Consider the following 22,968-nt stretch of genomic DNA (forward strand, 5'->3'; position numbering starts at 1 on the left):
CCTAATCCCTGATTTTCCCCTTATATTCTTATAAATTTTCAAAATCCTACTTCTCCATAACTTCTAGCTGGATTATGTTGAAATTCATGACGAGTATAGGTAATTTAATCCTCTCGAATGTGACATAAAATTACTGCACTTGTGATTATCACTTTTATTTTGGGTGCATGAATTTTTTTCCCTCCAAATCTTTATAAAGATAAATTAGCAAATAATAAACCAAGCCAAATATAAAGAAAATCTATATGTTCAGCTATGCACAATATGTTATTCTACTACCAGTACTTAGTTTTTGTTTTATTAAAATCGGCCCATAAATGCAAAGTCGAAATTGAAAACGCGAGTAGGAGTATCAGACCTGAGGCTTGAAGATGGTAGTTACGCAGATTCTGACCAGGATAAAGCTGAGGCATTGAACAGCTTCTTTTCCTCAGTGTTCACAAGAGAGGATGCAACTAACCTTCCTGCGTTTGAGGACAGACGGTTCGACACAGCACTGACCCACATTGTGTTCACAGAAGAGGGTATTAGAAATAAACTGTCCAGGCTAAAGGTCCATAAGAGTCCTGGACCTGACATGGTGCATCCTAGAGTGCTAAGGGAGCTGTGCAACGAGCTTGCAGAGCCCCTGAAGATTCTGTTTTGTAAATGCCTGGATGAACAAATGGTCCCCAGTGAATGGAAAGTGGCTTATGTGAGTCCTATCTTCAAGAAGGGCGATAGGCACTCCACGAACAACTATAGACCGGTGAGCCTGACCAGCATAATATGTAAAGTACTTGAGAGTATTATCAGAGATGCAGCGATGGAACATCTACTACGAAACAACCTTGTAAAAGATTGCCAACACGGTTTTATGCCGGGGCGCTCTTGCTTGACACAATTGCTCAAGGTATTGGATATTTGGACCCATATTCTAGAACGGGGTGGTAATATCGACAATATTTACCTAGATTTTGCCAAGGCTTTCGACAGTGTACCCCACGAAAGGCTGAAAATCAAACTGGAAGGGTACGGAATTCGGGGAAATGTCCTAGCGTGGATAGAAGACTTTCTACATGACCGCAAGCAATGTGTGGTGATTAATGGCACGAAATCGTCATCTGTACCTGTAACAAGTGGGGTACCGCAGGGTAGTGTATTGGGCCCGCTGTTGTTTGTTTGTTTCATAAATGATATGCCTGACGTTGTACACTCCTCCATACAAATGTTTGCCGATGACGCCAAGTTATTTCGGGAAATTAAGAACCAAGCGGACTGTGAAGAGCTGCAGAAGGACCTCTGTGGGCTCCAGGAATGGTCGAAGGAATGGCTGCTGAGATTCAATGTCACGAAGTGTAAGAGGATGCACCTGGGGCGTACCAACGGTAAGGAGGCGTACCATATGTCCCAACGGGATGAAGAAAATGTACTAGTTGAGACTGTGTGTGAGAAGGACCTAGGTGTGTATGTTGACAATGAGCTGAAGTTCTCGGGCCATTGTGAGAAGAAGGTAAATCAGGCAAATAAATTATTGGGTCTTATAAGAAGGTCGTTCAGATATCTAGACGGTCCGTCCCTCGTGACGATCTTCAGGAGTGAAGTGCTTCCCCATCTGGAGTACTGTCACCCCATCTGGTCCCCGAGATATGCTAGGGACTGTCAGTTGGTTGAAAATGTTCAAAGGAGGGCCACCAAGCTGGTGCCTGCACTTCGGCATCTCAGCTACCCTGCGAGATTGGAGCGCCTGAACTTGCCTAGCTTATACTACAGACGGGCAAGGGGGGACCTAGTTGAGGTTTATAAGCATCTCAGGGGGCACTACTCAGTTGAGTGTCCTTACTTGGAGCTGGCGGACGCTCGCCCCACAAGGGGTCACAGCTCAAGATTGAAGAAGCCGCAAGTCCGGAAAACCGTGAGGGCAAACTTTTTCGGAGTGAGGGTTGTAAACTCTTGGAACAATCTACCAGAAAGTGTTGTGACGGCACCGAGTGTGAGCTCTTTCAAGAGAAGACTTGACCAACACTGGAGCGGGTTCAGGTACATTCAGGAGCCGGTGCATGCCCAGTATTTGCCAACAGTGCGTGACAGAGACGTGACCGATCGCCCGGGCGGCTAGCGAGCCGACCTTTTGGTGAAGAATATAAAGGAAAAGAGTCGTGACCGATCGCCCAAGCGGCTAACAAGCCGATCAGTGGCGAAGAGGATAAAAGATAAAAGTAAAAAAGTAAAAGTAAGTAAATGGCCGAGCCTTAGGGATTTGAAGGTTAGAAAAACTAGTTTTGAGATACAGGCCAATAAAGGTGGCGCGAGAGCAACTCACGGTCGTACCTCACTCTCGCATGTTTGATGGGTAACTGACTCTCGTCCTGTTACTAGCTAATTGAGAAAGGTCCCAGATACTGATTTTTATCAAGTGATTGGTATTACTTTACACCAAAATATTATTATAAATACTTTTTTACTGCTTCTGTTTATGTAGCAAAAGTTGTAGAAAAATATTTATAATAATATTTTGGTGTAAAGTAAATTAAAGGTGGAGGGTAGAACATTCATGCATAGCTACATACGAATTATGCAATAAAAATACGTCCGCAGATAGCCATAGGCTTTCCTCAGAAAATTTTCTTAATATTTTTGTAATTTTCCAATTTTCATCGTATTTTCAGCCAGACTCGCCTTAATATACTATATAGTGGTTTTGGCCCTGGCTCATTGTGTGATAGCGTGAAATATGCGTTCATACAGCATTCACATACAGTAAGGTCTATTGAAAAACTTTTTTTGGGATATTGTCATTTTCAGATTTTTGGATAGAGGATACTCGACCTGTAATGATGATGTAACATTTGAGTACTGTACATGTGTTTCCTATACATTCTTTGGCTGTGTAATTTGTAAGAAAACAAAAATTTATTTCCTTAACAACTCACTTGTGTAGTGCAGGATATTCAGAGGAGAGGGATATGTTAGTTTGACACTTCATCAAATCAGACTGAGAAGTGTACATGCCATGGCAAAGGACACACTCTCATTCCTGTGTAAACCAAGAATTAGCATAACACAGATGTTTTCTCAACAACTTATCCACAGTTGCTGTTTAGGATCATGTCATGTTTGAGGGGATAGGTTATTTATGCCACATGAACATGATAGAGTGAATAAATGTTTGCATGCCATGACAAAAAGCACACAGTAAACCTTCTTTACATTAATAATTGACCTATAATTCATATGTTCTGAGTGCAGGCAATTATACCACTATAGTGCTCATTTAATTTTTCATATTTTTTGCATAGATTATATTAATTCTGCACTCAAGTCATGTGTAACAATTTCTAATCTTCCTTCTGCAGGTTGTGACTCTGGCTGTTTACTCATTTTTCCTGGCAACCATCATGGGTCGTCAGTTTCTTGACCCCAAACAAAATCTTGACAAATACAATGTTGACTTCTATGTGCCAGTCTTCACATTTCTGCAGTTTTTTTTTTACATGGGTTGGCTGAAAGTTGCTGAATCTTTGGTTAATCCTTTTGGTGAAGATGATGATGATTTTGAAGTCAATTGGCTGGTGGATCGCAATTTGCAGGTTTGTTAATGAAATTTTTTTAATTTTTTTGTACACTTTAATTGTTAGAACTGGATGGGTATTATTAAGACCCATGCCTTGTGAGTTTGCCCATCTGTGAACTTGACAGATTTTTCTTGTTATATTGTCTTGATTTTTTATTTTCTTTTAATTCAAATCTCATTCACAGGTATCATACCTTATTGTTGATGAGATGCATTGTGAACATCCAGAACTTATCCAAGACATGTACTGGGATGAAGTATTTCCCCAGGAGCTTCCTTATACCATTGCTTCAGAAGCATATAGACGGGAACCTCCTCAAGGTTCTACTGCAAACATTGAGGTGCCGGAGACAGAACAGGAATTCTTACCAATGATGGAGGAGGAAGTGGATGAGGGAATAGATGCATCCATGTCATGTTTAAAGGTCAGTAGTAATATGGTTACCTCATTCTTTAGGTCACAGTATATTTGAGTCATAACTCTTTGGCAAGTTGTTAGGTAGATAGAATGTCAATTTGCCTGAGTCTTGTGTTGAATTGCCATAATTTTCCTCTTAACTTCCTTATGATTCCTAACTCCAGTAAGGAGCTCCCCTCAAAGGGGATGGCCATGACTAATGAGACTTCAGACCACTTTGTCACTGCAGAACATATCTCCATTGTCCCCTTATCCCCTCCTATATTTTACATTTAATGTTCTGTTACACCATTCCTGTACATTGTCCCTGTACATCCTCTTTCTATCCTCTCCACTTGCATCTTTTCATATATGCATACCATCTTGGCAAACCTTTATTCACCATTCCATTCAATACTTTACATTATTCCTTTGCTACAATTCCAGTACTTCTGTAACCTCAGATGCATTATATTTCTTACATTCTTACATTACCTGTTATAAGTATATTATATACTTATACAGGGTACTGTATAGCAACTGTATATCCTTCTAGCCCTTCCTCTATCACCCCAGGCCAAGCTGTGAGCTATGTTATGGTTATTTTTCAACTCGTAATTTTTGTTAGATAAAGTAGTTTTCTTATTTGTTTGTTAATGATTTTTTGTTACATACAGAATGTACAAAAAAATAAGAGAAATAATTATCATAAGGTCAAAAACATAAAAGGGAATAAACTTTCTTTGTCTGTGAAGAGGATGGGGGGGGGGTTGAGGGATCTGGGATGTTTTGAGCTGTCTCTTGTGTGTACTGAAGCGAATAACCAATTTTGTTGTCCAGCAGTCAAATGGGAATACAGTACGTACAGTATTTTTTGTTTTTAACTTATTTATTGACATGATTTCTATTTATTCTGCATATATATTTTTTTATGAAAAAATTGGCTACAGGAGGAAACATACACACAAGTTATTTTACCAAATATTCCCTGTTGAAATGAGGAGTGCATCTTATATGCCAGAAAATACGGTAAATTCACTGTTGTTACGCCGTTTCTTAATTTACTTTAATATCCAGGTTCTAGGCATAACCAAACAAAAAGAAAAGTGAAGTAAATCAAAAGGGAATAAAAATAAATAAAGTAAACCTTTAAGAATTTAATTAAATTAAATATTAACACAATAAAGAGTCTCATAGGCTGTCACAACAAATTGATTCACTATCGAAACTTTTAAGACACAAATGATACTAAAACATTGGAACATCAAAAGAACTGCTTAAACATATAAAAATAAAGCACTGGATTACGTTAACACTACATAAACATATAAAATAACTAACACTGAAATCAACTATCGTGAAACAACACTGAATTACTTAAATGTAACTAAGCAAACACTGATGGACACATAAGAGACATGAATAGGTACTCACATAGATATACCACATTGGTGGCGACAGGAACAACACAGAAAATAAAATAAAGTATAAGTAACAGGTGACGGGAGTCACTCAAAAGAACGTGAACTGAATGACAAGAGGACTGGACTGAACTCCGTCTGCTGGTGGAGTGCTATATATAGGGTCGGCTCCCGCCAATGCGACCCGTCGGTGAAACATGGGTCGTTTAACGATGCAGATGGTCGTTAGAGAAACAAAGAATGCTTGTTACAATACTAAATGAAGAAATAAGATGGGCTTGAACAAATAATAACAGTTAAAACCTTAACAGCACAGGGTAAGGTGACTAGATTATATAATAGTAAATATAACACATCATTACAGGAATAATATGGAACAACATGGAAGCATGTTATAAAAAAAGTAATAGAAAAATACGACATGGTCGTAACACTGTTCAAGGTATAGTGTCTCTCCCAAAACTGAAATAACTCACTGGTACAGGCCTATTATATGTGACCTGATATGGTGACTGATGACACAACCTTATTGTGTCAGTGCTTGTGACTAGAAACAGGTTGATCCTGACCAAACTGTGTCAGGCACACAGGGGATGTCGGCAAGACTGCATAGCTTTCTTTGATGAAGACCCGAGTTGACAAGTGTTGTGAACATACCCAATATCCAGGGAGTCACCATGGTAGCAGAAGCACCTAAACTTCTGAGTTCATAATTTTTCTGTATTTATCTGCAGATGCCCATTTGTCTTCATGTCAGACAATTTCCACATTTTATAATTTTGTTTTTTAATTTGAATAAATAATTTTTTTATCATCCACAATTTAGTGCCACCAGCATGTGGAATCCCAGGCAACTGCACAGTTTTCTTGTAACTAGAACTGGCCCTGAGTAAAAGGCTATGGTTGTGAGGACAATTTTATCAAGATGATCATCAACAATGTTTTATGGCTGTTTTCCACGCTTGTGTGGGTTAGCTTTGATAACCTGATGGTAGATCTCTATGCTGCACGGTCTCTTGCAGCCTCTATTGTTAGGTTCTTCACTCAACAGTACAGTAATGTCATTTCTTACAGCTTCTCGCCATGTAATTCTTGGCCTGTTACCTGTCAGGCCTGTGAGGATAATTTGAGTAAATAAAATGTAATAAGTCAATGATGGTGTACAGGAAATGCTGCTCAACTTACACACTAACACAAAGATAGTTCACATTTTAAAGGGATTTCAATAATTTTTGCATAACCTTATCAGTACCGTATAATATCATAGTGTTTCTTTGCAGGTTGATATGGAAAATGGAGAATCAAAAGCTATTGATATACTAAAGAAAAAAGGAATTTCAAACTCCACATATGGAATAGCATCTTCCCAGCCCATACCATCTCGGAAACCTTCTATGTTATCAATGCTGTGGCACCGGATGAAATCAGAGAGTCATGATAATGTCAGACATCTAACTGTGAGACCCAATGGTAAGAAATGATTGATAGTAGCTAATACTGTTGAAATATTTAGAATATTCAGATACAGTAATATTGTAGTTTAAAGTTTCCATTTCTATCATATCTCTTCTTTTTGTGTCTTGTCAGTTATCTATATGCTTTTTGTCTGTTCTTCCACTTATCTGGCTATTGAATTATACACCATGATCTTTCTAGACTCAGTCAGCTTGTTACTATTTTTATATGAACAATACCTTATTTACCTAATGGCCACCCACTAGAGGTGGCCATGTCAAGGGAAGTAGGCCAGTGGCCTGTGTAGGATCCCTCCTTTGTTCTTGATATACAGTAGTAACAGTATATATACCAGTACTGTACAGTATATGGAATTTTAAAGTTTTCCTGAAAGTTTTTTACTTTTGAAAGTACTGTAGTAGTTAGAATGTTTTAGGACAATTTTATTTGAAAAGATTCCTTAAATTATCAGAGGTATAAAAAAAAAAGTTTCCATATGTTTTCAGACTGCAAGTAATTTAAAACTTAATCATGGTCCCCATGTGTAATATACATGTACTATAAATACTAATACTGTACCCTGTGTATAATCTTTCAGTTGATGGGGCTGTTTTCTGAGTTTTATATTTTGGTTTATGTCATAGAAGTTTGATAGTACAGAAACTAAAATGACCTGGTTTTATGAAATATACAACTATACAGATATCAGGGGTGGATCCAGGATTATCAAAAGGGGGGGGGGTCCAAGAAGTTGTAGATCGGGGAACATGGCGAGCGTAGCAAGCCCACCCACGGGCATTTTGAGGCAATTTTGAAGCCATGCGCTGTGTGCGCACTTGATATTAGGGGATATTCTGAAGTCAGTAGTAAATACTTTTTACTATACAAAAATGCCTGAGTACAATACTGCATTAAAGAAAAAGTACTAGACTTTTCTGGTGAAAGGGGGGGATCCGGACCCCCCAGGACGATCCCTCCCTCCCCCTGGATATTAGCTATCTATCGTCATGAGCTATGAATTTTTCTTCAAAGTGTGACTTTTTTAATTTTGTATTGCATGGCTTACAAGTCATATCCCAGTTTTATTGTCCATTTTATTATTTATTAAAGGAAGCATTTCATTAAGCAAACTATGAAAAGGGCAAAAGTTACTCACATAAAGTAACAGATTTTGGGGATTTTGTGCAGTTCCTTTCAGAACCTTGCAGGCTAAGGAATTATAACACTCCTTGGTGATGCAACACAATATTTAGTGGGGATAATTTGACAATTACTACACAGAATTGAACTGCTTGTTAGCCTCGTTTGATAAATATATCAACATCAGTAATATAGTCCTTGAGTTTTGTTTCCTAGAGCAAGGGGGTGCACACAATATTTTTCAATGAATGCCTCTAGTCAATAGTATTTACAGGCCTTGTAAACCTCTCAGACTAAATATTTGAGTAATCATATCATTTAGTCTGACTAATATGAATAATTTATTTCACTTGTGGGTAGCTTTTGATTACCTTATGAAGTTGCAACCCTGCCTTGCCATCTGAACTCTCCCCATGGGTTGGCAATATGAAGGGCATTTGGATGTAAAAAAAAAAAAAAATTACCACCTGAGCTGTGCTCATCCCATGGTCTCTGTTGCATTTATAGACTGCACAGAAGGTACTGGGTGTGTTTCACAGGCTGATGCTTCTGTTTGATAGTACAGGAGCCTGAGCTTAGGGGTAGTGCCCTGTAGAGGCTACTCCATCATCAAGTGCATAATACAGCAGCGAGCTTTAGTGCCACGTTGGTGCATGAATGGGTGTCTCTGAAACTGGTCATGGTGGGTCACCCTGAGGTGCCCTGGACTGCTGTTTCTACAGCATCAGGATCAAAAGCATGCCAGTACCTGGTTTTCATGTTATCAAACATGAAAAATCAATCAATGAGTAAATAAAAGCCTGATACAAATACCACCCACACACCACACGGATGAAAGTCACAAGAAACTGCATGATTTAGACCAAAATTGTCGAAGCAGCTCAGATGAGATCAGAATTTCCAAATTACTGAAGTACTGTACTGTATTAAGTTCAGAATTACCATAATTTTACTGGATTGGTATTGAACTGTTAAGTTCATCATTAAGCATTGCTAAATTTTTATCTATTTTTGTTTTAGCGAGCACCACATCATTTCGTCAGAGACGTCAACGTGACTTGAGGAGATCATCCTCAAGAATGTCAACATCATCACAAGTTACTTCCAGGAGCCCCGAAACATTTGCAAGAAATCCAACTATCGCAACACAGGTATTATATGGGATTGTTTACTTCAAAATTATTATTAGTAAGTGTGATTTACACTTATAACCTCTACTTTGCAATCATCTCAAACAGTCAATGCTCGCTACATCAGACTAATTAGGAGTGTCCAGATTTTACTGATTTCCAATTTGTCCTTAGTTTATGTTTCTTGAATGAAATAATACCATATGTGGGGATTTTACAAATATAATACAGTAGTTCACTGCATTACTGGACAACTGCACATCCATAACATATTACAATTTGGTGTTTGTGGATATCCAGTTTGAATTACATTTCTATGAGGAGAATTTTCTTGCAATCTTATATATAAATATGGCTTGAGACAGGTACTATTTAGTGTACTGGTACAGTACTAATTTTTATAAGGATGGCTTGTTCCTGGCAGAATAACCTCAGTATATGGACTCACACAACCTACTAACCATCACACAGTTATGAATCTTTATGAATTGTTTATTGTTCATGACTAATGAAATTACTAACATACTGTACTTAAGCACTTTTCACCTTAGTTGTTGAAGTGCAGCAATTCATTATAGTTTCAGCATCAGCCATCACAGTTCGTAATCTTATACCTCCAGTGTATAATGTGTAGGGTGATTTTAGGGGTAAGTACACCTTATACACCAGCAAACATAGGAAGTCAGAACTCTTAAATTGTTTTAGAGAACAAAGCAACTTTCACCTAGTCATAAGATTACTGTATGGTGGCACCTCCTGTTCCCTTAGAATCTTTGTAAGAGTTACACTAGGAAATCATTAATACCAAGTGTTTCAATAAAGATTGTCTTTAAAACTTAGGGTTAAGTATTGGTCTTATGTGAAGTCTGAGAATATTAGTGAAATCAAAACCCCTTGATAACCCAGGCACTACATTACTTTTACAGTATTGTAAAGTTAAATTTTACCTTGAGTTTATCTCAAGATAACCCCTGTAGGATATTAGTATTGAAATAAGCTTTCCTGAAAGCCATAAAATTTTGTCCTTAAATATCATTTCCTATTATTGCTGATACTGTATTTAACTAAATTCTCCTGTAAGCATAGCAAAGAAATTGTAGTTTCTCACACCTTATAAGCTTATATTTGTGATAAGCAATAAGAAATGGTAAGTTTAAAGTTTTTTAAAATGGCAGTCTTAAATATTTGTTTATTGTACTGTTGCAAGACCACCATGCTTGATAACAGCATCCAAGTCCCCAATGCTTTTTTGATAAATAAGAATTCTGTACAGTACAGTAGTTTGATTACAGTACCTACATTACATCCTGAACCACAGATATTTCGAAAAACGTGACAATAAAAATTGGGGAAATAGATTGCCAGAACCTTTTGATCAGTCAGTTCCCACTGTACTGAATATAAAAGCTTATTGAATACCTGTGTTGTCATTACCTTCTTGATATTTCTTTAATGTTTCCAGGATAGTGCCATCTTCCGCATGTCAGACCTGTCTCTTGATGGTCAAACCCCTGATGTTTCGAGCCCAAGACATAAAGGCAGAAATTCCTATGATTATGATGAGCCAATACTGATCAAGATAAAACGCAGAGATAAAGATGGTAAGATGTTCTGGTTATGATATGTGCATTGTTATGGTAAATTTTCTTAGCATAATGATATAATATCCAGCAGTTAACAAACCAGAATTTTCTAGGACCCTCAAAAACCACCAGTAATTAATTTTTAAGAAATCATAATCTAAACCACTTGTAACAGGTATGTACAGTAGTGCCATTACAAAATCATTGTACAGTATTTGTTGTTGGTAATACTACCTTTACCTCATTCTAGAACTTGTGACCATATGTTAACCTTTAAAGCCTGGGTGACGTTCCTCTACGTCCACCACAGCAACCCCGGGTGATGTTCCTCTACATTCATAATTTTTGCGGCATAGTATGAATGTCCAGGCAGCTCAGCTTGCACATAATCTTTGTTTCAAGTCTGGTGGTCCAGTTATCCAGCAGCTATCATGATGGATGCATGTCCTTCGATGTCTTGTGACCCACCTCACTCTTCCATACCCTCGACAGCAGTATTATTCATCAAAAAAAGTTGCTTGATTTGAGTGGCATTGATATAGTATCGGGTGACGAAGATAGTGATGGGGAGGAAACAGACCCAGATGATGTTGAGGCAGACAATGGTGCTCACTCACCTCCCTACCAGCCACCCCCTCAGCGAAGTTATGGTCGCTGTGGATGTAGGGGACCATGTGCATGCCAGCCATAACAGTATGCTTAGAGTAACCACTAAATTTGCGCCTGAAATACCAGTGTTTTTTTTTCCTTTGATTTTTTCCCCCTGAAATATGCCCGCTTGGGGGGTCTGGCAGGTTTTACATTGCCCAGGGCATAAGGGTTAGTGGACAACTTAAAAAAGTAAGTAAACAACTAAAAACAAACAAATATAGATAATGGTCAGAAATACAAGTATAGTATTTTTTACATGAATATCTATAATAACAACTATATTCAATTTTTACATTATGTTAATAATTCATTATCATTTACAACTACAGTAAGTTCTCATATTTTGCGCGATTTCATTTCGCATTTTTTAATTTCGCGAGCACTACCTAATGTAACCAAGTCTTATATTTGGCATAAAATATCGTGAATTTCGCGAGATCCAGCCAGCTGAATGCTGGCCACCGTCTTGAATGACGTCACAGCCCTCAAACCAGTTACAGCCATTTCTGCTACAACACGTGTATTGTCAATGCGAATTGGTTGTAACAAGATTGATGAAGAGGGGAACGCTGTTTGTAAAACGCGAACTTTTGCATACGAATGTTGGCTATAGCGCGATTCCATCCTCAACGTTTTAAGCGTGGCGCGGGGTTATGCAATGTTAACAGTTCATGTTCGACATCACATGTTCAATTGATTCGTGTCTTTTGTTTGTGAAGTGTTTTTTGAGAGGTACTCTATAATATTTTTTTAGTTTTTTATTATTTATTTATTTATTTATTTATTTTTTTTTTTTTTTTGCAAATTTATGTTACCCATAAATACTGTATGAAAAGAATAAGTGAAAGGAATGCTTCGCAGTGAGGACTAATAACGGTTTACACCAGTGCTCTCTCTTTACATCACGTGATCAGCTTAATCGCGCGGTTTCTGTCAATTACTCTATGATTTTTGCTTTTTTCTCCAATTTTGTTGTGTTAGCGATGAATACGGAAAGACAAGGTAAGAGGAAAGTTTCCAAGAAGCATTCTGGTGGTGATCGAATTGCTGGTGGTGAACGCAAAAGAGGTTTACAAGAACTCAACTATCGCGTTGTAGCCCGCGCCATCCTAGCGACCGCCCGGGCTGTTATTGTGTGCTTTTTTGGGTGGTGCTCCACCTGTCAAGTTAAGATAATGGCCTCTACCTCTACTGGTGGTCCTACTGGTGCTGGTGGGACAGACTCACCTAAGCAGCCAAATAAGGAAAAGGAGAAGCGGGACTATCATATGGTAGTTAAGTTTGCCAAGTACTCGGTGCAGGATAAGCAGCGTGTGATTAAATTATTTGAGGAAGGCGTAAAAACTAGTTTCCGGAAAGCACAATCAGGTCAATAAAGGCAGAATTTGTATCAATTGGAGGTTATAAATGAAAAAAAAATCAGAGGTTGATGTAGAGTGGCTAGTCTATTTTGTTATTTTTCCCATTAGTTTATGTATTTGCATTTGGCGAATTTAAATTTGGCGCAATTTTTCCAGTCTATATTACTCGCGAAATACAAGATCTTACTGTGTACCGGTATTCAATCCCTACATTATGTTAATAATTGATTATCATTTATTTTTTACAGGTCATGTCATTCTGTCACAATCTTCTGATGACTTCGAAAGTACAAATGAATCAAGTAGAGGGCATATTTTACCCAAACATAAGAAGCCAAGATTAAATAAAATATACAGTGAGGTAAGTAGTTTTATTCTGGTAAGCACTTGGCATGACGAGGGTATTTTTAAACTTCTTTGCGTGTGCATCCATCTTCCTCTACCTGTATATAACTTGTACATGTCCATTTTACTGTAGGGCAGCAGAGAACAAATTATCACTGATGCAGCTATACCACATACTTTGTATAAGATAAATTTTTCTATACAGTGTATCCTTTTGGTTTCTTCAGATACACAATACTCACATAATGTAATTGTTTAGCTCATACAACTACATTCCCCTTTTCACACGATCAGCCACATCCTATGTAATGTTACATCTTCTCATTTTCACCCCACCTATTCTCCCTAATTCCTGATTTAATTAAACAAAATTATCTCCTTGCTTTCTGTAAAAAGAGATTTATGTAATGTACCAACATACAACAGTGTTCAATGTACCTTACCTGATAATATTTTTTGATCCACATGCACTTCAAATAGTATAGTACTGATTGTAATTTCTTTGTAGTATACCACCGATCATGGTTTACTCCCTTCCCCTTTCACAAGAGTTATGTTCATGAATTAATTCCTTTAAAAATGTTCTCTGTTCACTTGTCTGTACCACTTAGGTTTCATTTATTTAGTGGTGATAATACTTTTCATAGCTAATGCATGAGAATAATATACAATGCTTACGGTTTCAAATGTTTTGGAAAATTATATTACAGGATTCACATTTGATCATGACAAATCAGTCTGGGTCTTAACAATTCATGACTGTGAATTCAAATTACTCTTGATAAGCAATTTAATAAAAGAATTTAAATAATGAGATGATCAGAGCTGAAATTATAGATAACATGACAAAATGTTGGTCCATTTGGGTCTGAATTTATTTCTTCCAAAGAGCTGCCAGTTGTACCCGTTAGCATGGATACCTTCTTTCTTCTCTTGGATTCATGATTAGTAAACTGGAAGTTCATGTGACTATAGAGGCACTGGATTGTCAAGTTTATGAAACTCATCACTGAATGAAGAGTTACATGAATCATAATGCAGGGATTAATGAGGTTAACTTCCTCATAAAGTATTTTAATAAGTAAGATACAGGTATATGCAGATTAACTCTTCTAATGGAGTGCATGCCATATGAGCACCTATAATTGCCATTTCCCATTTTATGACTAACTTCAAAATTCACAAGTTGTCAAGTGAAGGGTGTTGGCCAGAGCAGAAGGATTGATCCTGAAATCCCATTTTCTGTCTTGAGCCCAGAGCTTGAGACCTCACATACATTCCTTTTCCTGTTAGGTATTGTGAAAATTGACCAAATGAAGGTAATATTGCATGTCTGCTAATGAGGCTTCATACTTTATATAGTGAATTGTTGCATCTAAAGGTCTCTTGGAACTTGTGACAGACAGCTTTAATCAAGGGTTAAAACAGGACTTGTGGCTGTAATTGATGATTTGCTTAGTTGTAAACTAAATTTAGGTGCAGCTACTGTATAGTATGGGATTTCAAGATAATTCCTTAAAGTTTATTTGTCATTATTTCTACTTTATGTTTTCAGCACACTATGAATAGTGAAACGATATCTCCAGTAGACAGAGAGTATGGACATACAGACAAAGGTCTAGGCAGCAATGCTTCCATCCGCACTTCAATTTTCCAGGGAGATGGAGATGACTTTCTATCAAGCGATGAGGATAAAACAGGTATTTATTATATCTAATATACTATAGGACTAGGCACATGTCTGTCTGTCTGTCTGTTCTGGGCAGCTGAAACGGCACAATCGTTTTTCATCAAACTTGGTGGAAAAATCGCAAAAAATTCATAGAGTGGAACAAACCTGGTCGATGGTTTCTTTAGGAAGGCATTAATTAACCATTTTATTTACGATGGAAAACGATGCAAGTCTACGGACTTGGCGCACCCTAATTAACCATGCAAGTCTACGGACTTGGTGCACTCTCATTCGCTGTACACTAGCCAAGCACGAGCGTTCAAACTTTCACTGGTCACGAAAATGCCACATATATATATATATATATATATATATATATATATATATATATATATATATATATATATATATATATATAGATATATATATATATATATATATATATATATATATATATATATATATATGGTGATTCAGCAAAGAGTACATTAAATTGGAGGATGAAATCCTTGGATAATTCTAAACCACAATGTCTCCATGGTAAAATATCAGATTCTGCATAGTTTCCATTATTCAATACATTTAAGATGTTGTATTAATGAGAGTGAATTTGAAGTGAAACCCCCATAGGTTTTTGTAATCATTTATTCACAGATCTCTACAGTGTGACCCCTCTTTGATACAACCTAAAGGAAATGTTCAAAGTTGCCCCCTTCTGCCCCAATGCAGGTGTGTGTGTGTATATATATATATATATATATATATATATATATATATATATATATATATATATATATATATATATATATATATATATATATATATATATATATATATATATATACATATATATATATATATATATATATATATATATATATATATATATATATATATATATATATATATATATATATATATATATATATATATATACATATGCAAATAAATCACTGTAGGTGCGTGTGATCCAGGTATATGCTGATAACTACGGTTCTCGTGTTTTCTTTAGTTATATATATATATATATATATATATATATATATATATATATATATATATATATATATATATATATATATATATATATATATATATATATATATATATATATATATATATATATATTATTATTTATTTTTTCCTTTGTGAAAATGTAATTAGATTTAACAGAGCTACCATTACAAGCTAGATTTATTAATGTCATACTTATCTGTTCCCATTACAAGAATTGTTGCAGGAAGATAGAAGAGGCCAAAGCACCATAAACCTCAAAGGATTTACCAAGATGATAAGTCAAACAAAATCATTTCATGGGGAGCCCAGTGCTTCATCGTCTCCTATAAAATCCAGGTGTGCAAATTGTTAAAGGATTTTTCAGTCTTGAAATTTAGGGTTATTAAAAAATTTGGTACTGAAGTAAAATTTAACTTTCCCACAAAGTTGCTGGAAACCAAAGGCAAGAGCAAACACATATTCTTTTTTCATGACTATGTTCATTCAAAGTAACTCTGTTTTCTTCAATCATTGAGCTTTTCAAGTTACTTGTAGATTCAAACTCTCATGAAACACTTTGTTAACTACGGTATTGGACTTGGTTCCCTTCTTTATAATGGAACCCTCTCATGATTCTTGTAATAAGTTGAAAAATACAGTCCTTCATATGGTAATCTGTGGTTCCATTTCCACAGGAAATTTGACACTACATTGTAATAGCAGAGGGTTTTGGTTAGGTTTTTATCCATAGTCAGGAATATGGTATTTAGCTCTACACATGAACAATGAGTATTCATTAGGTAGCTAAATTAGGTAACAAGGTTATAATTCAGCAATATTGCATGTGAATCTGTCACCATAATATCTTTTAAAAATTCATTTAGTAGAGGCAGCATTGTGCATGGGGTGAACATATCTATATTTTTTTTATCTTGACCATATGAAAATCAACCAAGGAAGAGCACAAAACCAGGGATATAGAGCAGAAACAATAAAATTAGTTTTATATGCTGTACAGGGTGACAATAAATTCATGGATTAATTGTTTTATTTGGATAATATAACTTTGGGATACCATATATTTAGAAGAACACAGTGTGGAAATATTGGTGAAATTTACACTTCTTAATTTCTTGAAAATGATTGGCATCATGTAACTTCCCTTATAATTTATGTACAGGTATTCACGGAAGCAGAAGAAGAAATCCATAACTTGCTGAAGTGTTTCACACAAAATCTGACTTACTTTGTTTCTGTTTGTTGTCTCTCAGTTCAGGGAGTGTTTTTGGTCAACTCCATTTGCATAGACAATGTACAGTCCCCTTCACTAGTGCATTTACAAAGGCTCATCATATAAACATTCCACAACTTATTACATTGAGATATTTGTTTTAATATTGTTTACTTTGATTCCATAGGATGTTTACTATTGTGGGTTTTCTTCTGTCAAATGTAAACAAGCACAGGGCTGCTGCACTGCACAAAACCTGACTAGCCCATGTAAATGCACCAATTGTGCACTGTAAGTAGCCCCATCAAAAATAATTTGGAGACGTAAGTTCAGGTGATCGGAGTGGCCACGGAATGTCCCCAAATCTTAAAATAACGTGATTTGGAAAAGTCTCAACATTTGCCTTGTTGCTTTGCTTGTGTGACAAGAAATGAAGAAATGTGAATTACACCAATATTTCCATACTGTGCTATTCTAAATATTTGGTAAGCTGAAGTTATACTATCCAAATAAAACAATCAACAAAACAAATATGTCCATGAGTGAAGAGTAGAGTAGTCACATTCATTGCCAGTCACTTTTATGAATATTATCATCATAGTGCATTAGTTAATATTCATTATTAATATTTTGGCATTAAATGAGTCCTGGTACCACTACTGTAAACTGGCTCTTCAACCTGCATTAGTACATCACTGGCTGTAGGTTAGCAGAGCTGTTTACATCAGGGCATCACTGACAGAGGCCTGCAGCATCACACATTTCCACCCTTTCCTCTTTTTCTCACATGAGTACCTGACTGCAGTTGCATTATGGGGAAAGAGGTACAGGTTGTACCTCTCTAGTCCGGCAACCTCGGGACCTGACCTGTGCCGGACCATGGAAATTCACCCTTTTCCTGAATAGATAGTGACTTGTGCTTATGCTTGGAAGCACTAGCACCACTTTCTCTGCATCATGGTCTCTTTGAAGACATATTGAAGGGTTAAATGTCGTATAGTAGCTTCTCAAATTTCTCGAGTTTTTAATTCAATGTATTTTATTGGAACTCAAAAAAAAATAAATAAAAATTTTGACGGCGGAAACTTGAATTTCGACGGGTTTGAACGGCCCGCCAACGTGCAGACGACGTGCATAATCGTGTAAACAGCGTCATTTCTCTTATGTACAAAAGATTCATTATTGTTTATTACTGAATGTCTTTTTTATTGAATTAATGTTTATGTGTGCAAAATGAGCAATACAAGTAATACAATACAATACAATACAATAATACATAGAATATTAAAACACACGAGGAAATGACACAGCATTGTTTTCGTTGATTACAAAACCAGTGACTGACTGGTTCTACATATAAAACTGAAGAAAATAAGACTTTGGTTGTAGCTGTTGTAAAATTAATATGGTTGTTTTAAGTAATGTTATTTAATGTTAATAAATGGAACAATAGAAGTAGCTAACGATAATGGTAAAGAAAAAAGAGAGATCGCGTATGTAAGTGCGCACATGTGAAAACATATCGACATTACTTTACATAAGAATATGAAAGCAACACTGCTCATATATATTTTAATTAATGTTTCTGAATTTGTTTTTATTGAATTAATGTTTGTGTGTGCAAAATTAACAATACAATTTATTAATAATACGTGGAATATTAAAACACACGAGAAGGCATGACTGCTGTCGGCATTGTTTATGTTAAAGTTTACAAAACCAGTGACTGATTGGTTCTACATATAAAACTGAAGAAAATAAGACCCTGATTGTAGCTGTAGTAAAATTAATGTAAAAAAATTAATATGGTTGTTTGAAGTACCTGTAATGTTATTTAATGTTAATAAATGGAACAATATAAGTAGCTAACCATTAATGGTAAAAAAAAGTGAGACTGCGCGTATGTAAGTGTGCACATGTGAAAACATATCGTCATTACTCTACATAAGAATATGAAAGCAACACTTATTTACTGCTCATATATATTGAAGGGTTAAATGTTGTACTCTGTATAGACAAGCAGAGAGAGAGAGAGAGAGCAGCCGAACTGCCGGATGTAAACAAACCTTAATTTCCCGCGGCTTTGTTGTTGTTTTTTTTTTTAGGGGATTAGCCCACCCGGGCATAGGTCACTGACCCACATTGGGGCCTGAGGGGCAAAAATTTAATACTCCTGTAATAATAATAATAATTCAGATAAGTAAAAAAAAAAAGAAAAAAAAGCTGCCTATCTACCTATTGGACAAACTAAAATCGTTCCGGACCACAGAATGCCGGACTAGAGAGGTACAACCTGAGGTACAACCTGTACTTTGTATTCATTAAAGCATTAATGAAGGCAGCATTCTTTTCCCTCTTCTCTCTCTATTTTCCTGAGTTTTGTCTGTAAACAGCAAGCCTCCAGCATGGCTCAGATATTCTGGACATTTGTAGTTGCGAGTCCCCTATAATTTATGCTTTTCCTATGGTTATACAGATAAAAAATAGATTTGGTTAAATTGATTATAAATTGCATAGAGATACTTCAACAAGATCTTAGGGGAGTTTGATATTTATTATTTAGTCTTCTTTGTTACTATTATCCATAGTTTTCGGCCTGACTTCTGTTATTTTCAAATAACTTATATGGAAAATGATTTTTATTAATTGCTCTACTGACTTTTTTATGTTTTTCTTTTTTTTTAATCCTTTATCAACATGTATTTCATATAGGTACTTAAATCTAACAATTCCAATAATACTAATTAGTTAATCTTTTGCAGTAGTGGATTCTTAGCTTCCGGGACATCAAATCCAGAGCAGATTTCACATGCAGGATATGACAGCAAAGCCAGTAGGTCATATAAACAGGATGGGGCCTGTACTAGTGAACCAGCATCTCCTTCTCCCAGGTCTCTAGAAAAACACTGGCAAACAACCCAGAGTCTTGCCACACTTGATGCATCAAATACTAATAGTGGGAAGATCAATGCTGTGGCTCCTCTTACATCAGCTAACTTAGAGGAGTCCTCTCTATATAAACCTTTCAGTGGAGATCTGAATGTATTTGCCGTAGGAACTAGTCCAGAGGTCTACAGTCCTGAAGAAATGTTTGGTTGTCAAAAGGTGGAGCAAATTGCTGTAAATATTGATAATGTAGAGCTCTCAGGAGCAAAGGACATACCTGTACTAGAAACTATAATTGAAGGTCCTCTGGAAACTATATCTGAAGATAATTTAGACCATGTGAACGAAGGTAGAAATATAATTGTCTCAGAAAGTGAATTAGGGTTAACATTGGAAACTAATAATAATAATATTAGCAATCAAGAAAACTAAAGAAATTTTTGTCATCTGATAAACACATATAACTAAAAGACTATTCATTAACTGTGTTAAAAATTATCTCAAGTAATTTTAAATAATTTTTATGCCCTTGTTAGAGGGAGAAATTTATGTTAACCACGTCCGTCCGTCCGTCCATATGTACATCTCAAATTGAACTAAACTTGGAAGACATAGTGACCATCATATACATACAGACATGCAAATTTAGATGATATACGTACCTTGATAAAAATCACAGTAGAAGGTCAAAGTTCAAAACTTTTGCCAGAAGCACAACTTTTGCACTGTATTAATTCTGGCATCACAAGAATTTCATTGCTACACGAAGTGCTCATTACCAAACTCTAAGTTCATATTAAAGTCAAGATCACATGACCTCAGAGATTAAAAATTTGTTTGGAGTTATGGGGCTTGTATCAATGTACACTATATGATTAAGCAAAGAGTCACTGCTGAATGTCAAGGGTCAAAAGGTCCAGGTAATAACTCTCATATGAATACATATATACAGTAAAACCTCCCTAAGTTGAACCAAAAGTCTGACTTACAGTAGCAGTAATACTCTGTTGGTGCCCCCTGTCAAAAATTTTATCTAAAAACTTACTAAAACCCTAAAGAATAAAATGTATAGGCTATATTACAGTAAGATCTTGTATTTCATGAGTAATATAGATGGGAAAAATTGCACCAAATTCAAATTTGCCAAATGCAAATACATAAACTAATGAAAAAAATAACAATATAGACTAGCCACTCCACATCAACCTCTGATTTTCCCATTTATAACCTCCAAATGATACAAATTCTGCCTTTATTGACCTGATTGTGCTTTCTGGAAACTAGTTTTTAGGCCTTCCTCAAGTAACTTAATCACACAATGCTTATCCTGCACCGAGTACTTGGCAAACTTAACTCCTTTATGATAGTCTCGCTTCTCCTTTTCCTTATTTGGTCGCTTAGGTGGGTCTGTCCCACCTCCACCAGCACCACCCCCAGTAGAGGTCATTATCTTGACTCGACAGGTGGTAGCACCACCCAAAATACTCTCAATAGCAGCCTGGGCGGTTGCTAGGATGGCGCGTGCTACAATGCGATAGGTGCAGTGTAAACCTCTTTTACGTTCACCACCGGCAATTTGATCACCATAAACCTCGTGATTCCACTGATCACATGATGTAAACAGAGGGCGCTGGTGTAAACCGTTATTAGTCCGCACTGCGAAACATTCTTTTTACTTAATCTTTTCGTACAATATTTATGGGTAACAGCTAAATTTGCAAAAAAAAAAGAGAACAAAATTTACAGAGTATCTCTCAAAAAACACTTCACAAACACAAGACACGAATCAATTGAACATGTGATGTCGAACGTGAACTGTAAACATGGCATAAACCTGCGCCCCGCTTAAAACATTGAGGATGGAATCGCGCTATAGCCAACATTCGTGTGCAAAAGATCGTGTTTTACAAACAGCGTTCCCTTATTTATCAATCGCATTACAACCAATTCGAGTTGACAAAACACGTGTTGTAGCAGAAATGACTGTAACTGGTATGAGGACTGTGATGTCATTCTAAGACAGTGGCTAGCATTCAGCTGGCTGTATCTCGCAAAACTCACTATATTTTATGCCAAGTATAAGACTTGGTTACATTAGTTAGTGCTCGCGAAATTCAAACACGCGAAATGTAATCACTCGAAATATGAGATCTTACTGTAGATTAAATAATAACAACAGTTAAAAGAAACAGTAACTGAACACTCCAGGGCACTTACACTTTTGATTACTGGAGCCTGGGTGGGTGGAGAGAGGCACTGCACTTTGGTCAGTCTGACAGAACTTCAAAGTAGAAATACAATCTCTCCCCGACTAACGATCGGGTTCCGTCCCGACGACCAGGTCATAAGTCGAAAAGGCAAAAATAATACAGTATAGTCTGGATTTACGCGGTTTTTGTAGTCGCGTTTGGTCATTTACGCGGTGCCTTGCCAGAATGAAAATGCTTTAATTACTCGGTAAATTTGGTCATTTATGTGGCGAGCGGCTGGAGAGGTCCTGACCGCCACGCCATTTTTTACCCACGCATCCTTACCTCCCTCCGCCGCTAGCTGTGATTGGTCTAATGTAACATGATGTGCCCTGCCACCAGAGGGTAGAAGTCGCTGACCTAGCCGGGCCTGTCTCATTGTTCTCAGTCCGCATATACAGTTCTCTCTTGTGCCCGCTATTCCCCTCACAATGGCCTCCGCGGGACCCCCACCACCTGAGAAAACCTTGAATTACCTGGACCAAGCCACGATAATGTGAAGGAAATCATTGAGTTGGGGGAGAAAATTAAGCTCATTCTTGACAACGACCCAGACAAGCATCAGTATGAAGTGTCTAATAACCATCTGACGAAAGTTATGGAGCCGTATATCCAGATCTATCTCGACAACATCAATGCTAGTCGTCAACGTAGTATTAAGGACTTCTTCGCCCGCAACCCACCACAACCAGCCCAAGTCAGTGATAGTGACAGTGAGGATATGTACTTTGAGGGGCTTGTCTGGGAGGCCCTGCAAACCTCTGCGAGTAGTGAAAGTGATTCACCGGAGGGCAACTAATCTGCCCTCTGCCTCGGAACAAGCTGCCATCCACGTGTGCCGACCCAGCTTTTCTACTAATGTAAGTGTTAAAAAACCTAATTTTACTGATATTTCTCT

The 22,968-nt window shown here is 36.7% G+C and overlaps 1 protein-coding gene across 6 annotated transcripts in view; it reads left to right on the forward strand.

Moving 5' to 3' along the window:
• The window catches only part of LOC121876534 (bestrophin-2-like), a 94,279-nt gene extending 73,296 nt beyond the window's left edge, over nt 1–20,983 (forward strand). For 5 of the 6 annotated variants that reach the window (XM_042381716.1, XM_042381715.1, XM_042381719.1 and 2 more), the window contains 9 exons: nt 3,336–3,569; nt 3,739–3,978; nt 6,652–6,841; nt 8,987–9,117; nt 10,559–10,697; nt 12,940–13,052; nt 14,592–14,736; nt 15,938–16,061; nt 19,698–20,983. In XM_042381716.1, coding sequence (XP_042237650.1) covers nt 3,336–3,569; nt 3,739–3,978; nt 6,652–6,841; nt 8,987–9,117; nt 10,559–10,697; nt 12,940–13,052; nt 14,592–14,736; nt 15,938–16,061; nt 19,698–20,253 — 1,872 coding nt within the window. In that variant the 3' untranslated portion in view covers nt 20,254–20,983. The remainder of the gene's footprint in view (nt 1–3,335; nt 3,570–3,738; nt 3,979–6,651; nt 6,842–8,986; nt 9,118–10,558; nt 10,698–12,939; nt 13,053–14,591; nt 14,737–15,937; nt 16,062–19,697) is intronic. The other variant, XM_042381721.1, reaches the window with a different exon arrangement.
• Nucleotides 20,984–22,968: the final 1,985 nt, after the last annotated feature.

The sequence above is a fragment of the Homarus americanus genome, unplaced genomic scaffold, assembly GCF_018991925.1.
Source record: "Homarus americanus isolate GMGI-L3 unplaced genomic scaffold, GMGI_Hamer_2.0 scaffold28, whole genome shotgun sequence".
Taxonomy (NCBI): domain Eukaryota; kingdom Metazoa; phylum Arthropoda; class Malacostraca; order Decapoda; family Nephropidae; genus Homarus; species Homarus americanus.